Source organism: Cucurbita maxima, unplaced genomic scaffold (genome assembly GCF_002738345.1).
Source record: "Cucurbita maxima cultivar Rimu unplaced genomic scaffold, Cmax_1.0 Cma_Scf00020, whole genome shotgun sequence".
Classification (NCBI taxonomy): Eukaryota; Viridiplantae; Streptophyta; class Magnoliopsida; order Cucurbitales; family Cucurbitaceae; genus Cucurbita; species Cucurbita maxima.
In genome coordinates, this window is record NW_019272036.1 from 1,970,614 (window position 1) to 1,979,405 (window position 8,792).

The following is an 8,792-nucleotide window of genomic DNA, read 5'->3' on the forward strand; positions in this document are numbered from 1 at the left end:
AAATCATCAGACGAAATTGTTTTGCTACGGTATTCCCAACTATCGAATTTTCGTCGAGACGTAATTAAAGGCTCTATGCGTTGTCAAAGACGTAAAGATATTGTTCACGTTCCTTTCTTTTTTACTTGTTTTGGCTGTATGAGCGTGCACTTACCCATAGTTAGATTTAGAAGGGTATGTTAACGATATCGTCTAGTGGGCCACTTGTAGGTGCATTTTTCGACACCAATAGTGGATCTTCACTTAGTATTTTTTAAGCTAAAGGAAAGGGACTGATGTAGGTTGAAGTGAAAAATTAGGGTCGTTAAGACATCTGTCATGACATGCATGTAATAACGATCTTGTACTGAAGTGAAAAATTAGGGTCGTTAAGACATTTTCGATGATCGAAAGATTTTTTTAGATGTGTATGATGAAATTACCCAAAAATAAAAAAAAAAATTTGTCCCCCATCACTTAAGTTGAAAATGAGACTCCATTATAAATGAGATGTCCCTTTGTCTTCCTTTCATCCCATTAGAGCGGTTCAAAGTCAGATAGAGAATACATTTCTTTGACGGTTCCAAGCTGGCATTTGCTTTATGTATAATTACACGTGTCCAGTGACCCTGCACGTATCCTTTGTGCAAACTCAATTTGCTGAAGGTACTCCTTGATATGGATCGTTGAAAGTTATAACATTACCAGGTCTTGAAAACACAATCTGCTTATGTCGACGTAGAATTATTGAATGAGGCTCACGATCGAAATATGTCGAAACAACAACAAAAAGAATTAAAAAAAAGTATAAATGCTTAAGATTCTTTTGTACCTGATAATCTTTCATACAGCGAGATTTAAAACCGGCAGCACAATAATCAAAATAGTATTCCCAAGTTCGTATGAAACGTTCATCAAAACCCAGTTCAAGAATCTTGCTGAAACAAACAATTCACAATGCGTTAAAAGGGATTGAACTTCAATATGAACTAACCCACACTGAATAACTTGGCTTCATACCTCTTATTCTCTATGAAATTCTTCTTCCAACACCTCAATGTCTGATAGTAATGAATACCAATATTTTCCACGTGTTCCACACTGCAATTTACGGAATTGATCATCCGTTTATAAGTAAGGAATGCTATTTCCATTAATATGAGGCGGTCTTTTGGAGAAAACAAAAGCAAATTCACGAGAGTTTATGCTCAAAATGGACAATATCATACGATTGTAGAGAGTCGTGATTTCTAATATGGTATAAGAACCAGTCACCAGACGGTGCGAGACATTGGTTGGAGTAAGGCTAGACTGAGTTTTAAAATCGTAAGGCCATAATATATGCTGGCAGCGAAATTATGCTAATATCATATAATTGTAGAGAGTCGTAGTTATTTGCTTACCAAAGCCTGGATGCTTTAGCCATGGCTGTCGTTAGCCTACTTATTGATGGTAGACATCCTCCTGGAAATATATATTCCTTCATAAAATCGGAACTCAGTCGATGCTCCTCGTAATGCTCATCTGGTATTGATATAAACTAACACGAACCAAAAGTTACATGAAATCAACTTAAATACTCACCAAAATTCACGACATTTACAAATTTTCTAACCTGTAGAACCAGAAGACCATTCTCTGCTAATACTGATTCACATAAACCAAAGAAATCTTCCATAAACTCATGACCAACAGATTCTATCATCCCACTGAATATATAAAAATGAATCAAGCGAGTTCATAAACATAGCTAAATGACTTCCTTTGACTCACTCACCATGATATAATGCTATCGTATTTGATATTATTTGGCAATTGTCGATAGTCGCAAAAAAGAAACTTGATTTGATCCTGAAAGAAAGGTTTGACGGAAATGAATGGTTATTGAACGGAATGAGTGTTATGTTAAGATCGCACAACAACACATACTCGATTTAGATAGAACACAAAGAATAAGAGAGAGAAAATGCAAGGAAGAATATTGGCTAAAATGATTCAGATATGTAAGGTAAAAATACACGGAATGCAGAAAGAAAATATGCAAACACAAATATTAACTAAAAATTTATATTAATTAGACTTCCAAATAAGTATATACGGTAGAAAATAAAATTTCAAAGCAGCAAATATAATTATTTATACATAATTTTACCATGTATAACTATTGACTAAGCTACAAATAAGTATTAGCGTCCATAACCTAACATGCCCATTCAGAAAAGTTTATTTTCCTCGTTTTGGTCTAATAGCTATATTCACTCGAGGTTCTACTAAGACTAAAATGAGAACCTAAAATAACTTGTAGCTAGTATCAACTGAGTTCAAAAACAAGCATTTGAAGCATCAACTGAGTTACGATCAATATTTTTTAACCATTTTTTACTCTCGAGCCATTATCAAACCATTTTCGATAGAGGTAAAACTCAAATTACTGCATATTTATACCTGAAGACGCAGATCTTTGACTTTCTTCTCGGCATATTTGAATTGTTCTTCGGACAAAGTAATGCCAGTATAACGACATCCAGTTTGTTTTACAGCTTCAATAGCAAGGCTTCCCCAACCACACCCAATTTCTAGGATGTGATGATTCTTATTAATTCTTGCCTACCAATTATCAAAATTAATTAATGAAGAAAAAATTCTAAATATGGTAATAATTGAATTTAATATTTGAAGCTAAATAATCACCTTCTTTATAAGAATTGAAATTTTTCTAAGTTGAGCAACACTCAAATCTTCAGCCTCCCTCTATTAAAAAAACAGTTTAGAAAAACACGACACAAAAATTAGGGTATGAATACATTATGAAATGTTTTAAGGATAATAGTGTCTGTCGTATAGAAACCTTAAAGATAGCGCATGAGTATGTCATTGTGTGATCCAAGAAGAGAGAAAAGAGTTCATTGCTCAGATCATAATGTCGAGAGATGTTCCTACGAGCTTGTGTAACAGTGTTTTGTCTTAAAGAATGTTGGAAGAAATACTTTGCAGATGCAATACTAGCTGTGAGTAATGGAGGCGTCCACCATCCCCTAAAATGTAAACAAATGTGTTTGATTTAAATCACTTCACAGGCATATCGAACGGGTTCTTAATAGTTTAACGAAACGCTTGACGGATCGATACAAATATGTATACCTTTTCTTCTTCATAGTTGTAATCGAAGAGCTTGCATCTCTATTGACTATGAATATCTGCCATAGACATTAGCACGAAAGAGTATTATGAGTATATTGTAAGAATTCAAGCCTAACGCTAATAAATACTTCTCTAAAATGCGAAGGGAGAGATTTCCACATTCTTATAAGAAATGTTTTGTTCTCCTCTCCAACCAATGTGGAACCTCAAAATCCACTCAAGGTTTTAAAATGCGTCCACTAGAGAGAGATTTCCACAACCTTATAAAGAATGCTTTGTTTTCCTTCCTAAGTGATGTGAGACCTCAAGATTCTAAAACGTGCCTCTAGGGAGAGGTTTTCACACCCTTATAAGAAATGTTTCGTTCCCCTCTACAACCGATGTGAGACTTCAAAACCCACTCAAGGTTTTCAAACGGGTCCACTAGGGAAGGGTTTCCCCACCCTTACAAGGAATATTTCGTTCCTCTCTCCAAGCGATGTGAGACCTCAAAATTCACCCCCTTTTGGGGCCTAATGTTCTCACTAGCACACCGCCCAATATCTGGCTCTGATACCATTTGTAACCGCCCAAGCAAACCATTAGTAGATATTCTTATAAGGAATATTTTCGTTCTCCTTTCCAACCGACTTGGGACCTCACAAGTAGTATTATTAACAATTTCTTTTCAACTCTTTCCACTCTAACTATATTCTAACTCATACTTATTTAAATAAGAGAAAGAAACAAACATAAAATTCTTTCGATGTACTAAAAATATAGTTCCTATAATAACAGGGTTCATGAATTATACACAAATAGTACGAGATAAATTGGTCAGATTTAATGATTACTTTACCCTATGTAAATCGTTTCTCGATAACTATTAAAAAATATAAGCTCACCAACACAAGATTGAGAAGACCTTCATTTTTATCAACAAAAGAAAAATCTCCATCGATATATGAATCAGCCAAGCCTACATCAGCTCGTGTCATAATCTGTAAGCCAAAACAAAATGTTTGAAGAATTTGAAACTAAATAAACATTCCGCTGTCATAATTAATATCAAAACAATTCATACCTTCCAGTAAAATTGGGGGTTATGAACTCTTAAAACAACCTTGGAAAGGAATTTATCATCAATTCCTTTAATGGTAAATATTCTACCACCTTCCTCCATTATACTATATGATATAATAAACAAAATTAGTTGTTGATTTATTGTGTATGGGACATAATTAGAATGTATATAACTTACGTTAATGATCCGATAGATATATAACGAGCAAGAAATGTAGTGACTAGACGACGAGCTCCAGTTTGTAGCAAAGAAGGCACCATATGATTTGGATTGCTCAAAAGGGTATAACTTTTACCAACCATATGTTGTGCTATCAGGCTGCTAGCCTGCAAATGTTTGTGTTGAAGAAATTCATTTAAGTTTCAAATGAATTATCCAAATCCAAAAAGGCCCATATTCATTACCTTAAACCCATCTTCATGGCAGCCATGACCTGGAAAAAGAAAAAAGAAAAAAGCAGCATTATCAGCCCGGAGAGACAGCTTAAGCCCACCCTTAGCAGATATTGTTCTCTTTAAGCTTTTCTTTCAGGCTTCCCCTCAACGTTTTTAAAACAGATCTACTCTAGGGAGAGATTTTCACACTCTTATAAAGAATGGTTTGTTCTCCTCCCCAATTAACGTCACAATCCATTCCTTCAGGGAATAGCATTCTCAGTAATACTCATTCCCTTCTCCGATCGATATGGGACCCCCAATCCACTCCCTCCATGCCTAGTGTTCTTTGCTAGCACACCCCCTCGTGTTTACCCCCTTCGTGGTGTAGCCTCCTCGCTGGCACATCGCCCGGTGTCTCACTTTGATACCGTTTGTAACGGCTCAAACCCACCGTTAGCAAATATTATCTTCTTTGAGTTTTTCCATTCGGGTTTTCCCTCAAGGTTTTTAAAACGCATCTACCTGGGAGAGGTTTCTACCCTCTTATAAAGAATGTTTCGTTCTCCTCTCCAACCGATATGGGATCTCACAATAATCCTTGTCCCCGTTTCTATTCCCTATTAGCTAACCGAAAGAATTTTTTTTTACTCCCTCACATTCGTTAAGTGAAGTTGGAAGCAAGAAATCTCACCTAGATATGCTCCACAAAACCAAAATTTTCTCTTCCCTTGAATGCTATCAAGCTCATTTAAAGCTTTTGATGCAGCAACCGATGGAATTAGGCGACCAATTGACCCCTTAAACAAGACATGTTTTGGCTCTTCTTCTGGATTAATAGTTAGAAAGAAGGGAGGACTCGTTTGCCCAAGATTCTACATTCATTCCAAAGTTAGGCACATAAAATTAATACACATATGATATTAGATTCATGCATCATTAAACCTTATAAAATATCAACCTGAAGTACATTGAGCCAATATGTCAAACAAACTTTATTATCTGTATTTTGAAGAAAGTTCCATGCGCTCCATGCACCTTGATTTTGGGGCATCAAATTTTTGTCACGATGTAGGAAGATATCACTGCCAATACACCAAAAATATAACAGTTATATGCTTTTGAAGTTGTTGTGTGATAATGCCACAACCTTCCCATGATCTTATACCCCTTGTTATACCTCAATGCCACAACCTTTAAATATTATGAGATCCATTGTTGTATCTAAATGCCACAACTAAAATGTTCTGATACTCAATTGTTATAGCGAAATGTTACAACAAAAAATGCTTTGATACCCAATTAGGAGGAATTTTATAAGAGACTTTGTAGTGTGAGAGATACACTTGGTAAACATTTTGGTTATAGTGATTGGCTACCACTCATGGATGCAGGAGAATTTATTCTTTCCGAACCCGTAAATTTTTGTTTAATTTATGTCTATGAGTGTGTGAGTGAGATCAATCTTGCTTCCGCGTCCGCTACAACAATTGGGTATCAAAACACTTTTTGTTGTGACATTCCTTGGCATTCCGCTACAACAATTGAGTACAAGAACATTTTGGCGGTAGCATTTAGGTAAAACAATTGGTATCAGAACAACAAATAATATCAGAGCATTTGAAGGTTGGGGCATTACTGCACACTAAATACCACGAGCTTGATATTCATCTCTTACCTATAAACGTATTGAAAGGCTCCAAGTACTCTTACTTCTTCTGGGGTTGCTTGATTTCCTAATAGGTTTAGAGTATCAGCGGCAGGAATTGCTAGCACGCATTGATCAAATATTTCTTGAGAATCGGCCTCGTAGCTTATAATGCACCCTGTTCAACGTTATATCAAATGTTCAAAATTTTTAACTAAAACAGCTGAAGAATCCTTCATCTTTTTAATTGCTCACCCTTCATGGTTGATGAGATTGAATGAATTTTAGAGGAAGTTCTTATTTGACATCCTTGAATCTCGAGAGCCTTTTGTATCTGATGTTTTGAACACCAATTTGAAGGTGAAAAAGGGTGGAAAACACAAAAGAAAATTAATAAAAAGCACTTATAATCAAGGATCACCTTGTTTAGATATGAATCTGAACTCCGTTTAATGGTAAGCCATTGTGGATGACCAAATAACTATAATGAAAACAACCCAAAAAGGCTATTGAAAAACCCTTAAGATAGAACTTTAAAAGGGAAAGAAAAAAGTGATGTGAAAATTCACCTGAAGCAGATGATGGTTTTGAAGAAATGAAAGAACTGATATAGCTGAAAAGTTTACAACTTTTTCTATGGGGTGACACCAAATTGAACTGCACATTGGAACCTGAAGAAACATGATGAACATATGAACAATAATGGCATGTTTTTGTTTTCCACTTGAGAAATAACGTCAACATGTGTTTAGGAATGCATTTGATTGGTCTAAAATTTTACAAAAATGGGTTGTTACGGAAAATCGGTGAGATCCCAGGTCGGTTGGGGAGGATAACTAAACATTTTTTATAAGAGTGTGGAAACCTCTCCTTAACAAACACGTTTTTAAAACCTTGACGAGAAGCTCGAAAGTGAAAGCAAGGACAATATTTGCTAGCGATAGACTTGAGCTGTTGTAAATAGTATCAGAGGTTGACATCGAGCAATGTGTTAGCTAGGAGGCTGAGGCCAGAAGGGGGTGGACACGAGGTGGTGTGTCAGCAAGGACGTTAGCCCCGAAAGGGGGTGGATTGTGAGATCCCACATCGATTGGAAAGAAGAACCAAACATTATTTATAAGAGTGTGGAGACCTCTCCCAATAAAACGCATTTTAAAAACCTTAGAGGAAGCGAGAGAGGGAAAGCGCCAAGAAGGTAATATCTGCTAGTGGTGGGCTTAAGTTGTTACAAAGACATAGGGCCAAGTAGCCAGCAAGGAGGATGAGCCTCAAAGGGGGTGGACATGAGGCAGTGTGCCAGCAAGGACGCTGGGCCCGGAGCCAGGGCAATGTTCCCCTGAGGAGGCTAAAACCCAAAGCAGTTAGACACGAGGCGGTGTGCCAGCAAGAACGCTGGGCCCCAAAGGGGGATGTGGATTGTGAGATTCCACATTGGTTGAGGAGAATAACGAAACATTATTTATAAGGACGTGGAAACCCTTCCTAGCATAAGCATTTTAAAAACCTTGAGATAAACGCGAAACCCTTCCTAGCATAAGCATTTTAAAAACCTTGAGATAAACGCAAAAAGAGAACAATGTTTGCTAGCGGTGGATTTGGACTGTTACAAAATCTGTATCTATAAAGTTGATAAGAGAAAAAATCTCACAAGATAAGCCGAATGAAACAATTCGGAGTACTCCCTCGACTCAAGAAATTGTCCGAACGTTTCATCTAGATGAATTCCACGATTATTTTCCATAACTTCAAGATATCTATACACCAAACAACCAAAATTAGGCATCGTACTTAGATTAAGACAAGTTTGGTGTAATGTATAACGAGCCAATAACCATATTGGTAGTACATACTGGTTAACTTCATCCTTAAATTTGGGTATTTCTCGAATCATCCGCCAGAAATGTGGATTGAGAGTATTCTTCTTTTGTGCAAATAGGCTTCGAATACCATTTTGAGTACCCCATTCATAGCCTCCTCCATTGTCTAAACTCACCGACAATGACATACTTGAAGCTTCCATTTCAACTCCAAAGCTCTCTAAAAACTCCATAATGTTTGGATATGTGACCTACTCAATTACAAAGACAATGAAGGGCATGAGAGATTCAACTCCAAAAAGCTCACAAAATGCTCAAAAATAAAGAGAGCATGAGAGATTACTGGATTGAAGACCATGGAGCTGAGCTCCAAATCAAAGCCATTATCCAAGCTTACAATCTTACAATCTTCCTTCTCAAACAACACCACTTCTACTCCAGATTTTGATAGAACATAAGCCAAAACAAGACCGTTGATCCCTGTTCCGACCACCGCCACCCTCATCGTCTTCCAACCAATCTTTTCTGAAGGAAGAAATGGAAAGTTAAGGATCAAAGAACTTAAAAGGGGATGTTAGAAGCTGAGTTCCTTGATGGGTTCTTATTCATGTATTGCAATATTTATAGTGAGTTGAGAAGATTTTTTGAGAAATAAAAATCAACGCTAAATTAATAAAAATATTTTAAATTTTAAAACTTTCCATCTCTAGTCTACCATAATATTGAGTCTAAAAAAAATACAATTAATAATTAATACTCTTCAATTTTTG

The 8,792-nt window shown here is 36.3% G+C and overlaps 1 protein-coding gene across 1 annotated transcript; it reads right to left on the minus strand.

The window, feature by feature from the left end:
* Window positions 1-621: 621 nt before the first annotated feature.
* On the minus strand, window positions 622-8,586 carry LOC111494693. Its single transcript, XM_023144659.1, has 23 exons — window positions 8,366-8,586; window positions 8,056-8,273; window positions 7,854-7,959; window positions 6,775-6,876; window positions 6,627-6,686; window positions 6,461-6,539; window positions 6,236-6,383; window positions 5,519-5,642; window positions 5,252-5,432; window positions 4,588-4,616; window positions 4,361-4,509; window positions 4,184-4,286; window positions 4,005-4,100; window positions 3,121-3,176; window positions 2,828-3,014; window positions 2,671-2,730; window positions 2,425-2,586; window positions 1,757-1,830; window positions 1,595-1,688; window positions 1,383-1,519; window positions 1,000-1,080; window positions 812-917; window positions 622-703 (listed from the first exon to the last, which is right to left on the minus strand). The coding sequence occupies exons 1-23, from the start codon at window positions 8,525-8,527 to the stop codon at window positions 632-634; spliced, it is 2,586 nt and encodes an 861-aa protein (XP_023000427.1). The 5' UTR covers window positions 8,528-8,586; the 3' UTR covers window positions 622-631.
* Window positions 8,587-8,792: the final 206 nt, after the last annotated feature.

Bases quoted from the DNA above. Each gene is read 5' to 3' on its own strand.
- LOC111494693 (XM_023144659.1), bottom strand. From the start codon at position 8,527: ATGAGGGTGGCGGTGGTCGGAACAGGGATCAACGGTCTTGTTTTGGCT. The intron at 1,520-1,594 runs GTTAGAAAATTT...GGTTCGTGTTAG, and splicing joins ATGGTCTTCTGGTTCTACAG to TTTATATCAATACCAGATGA. The intron at 1,081-1,382 runs GTAAGCAAATAA...CGTAAATTGCAG, and splicing joins GCTAAAGCATCCAGGCTTTG to TGTGGAACACGTGGAAAATA.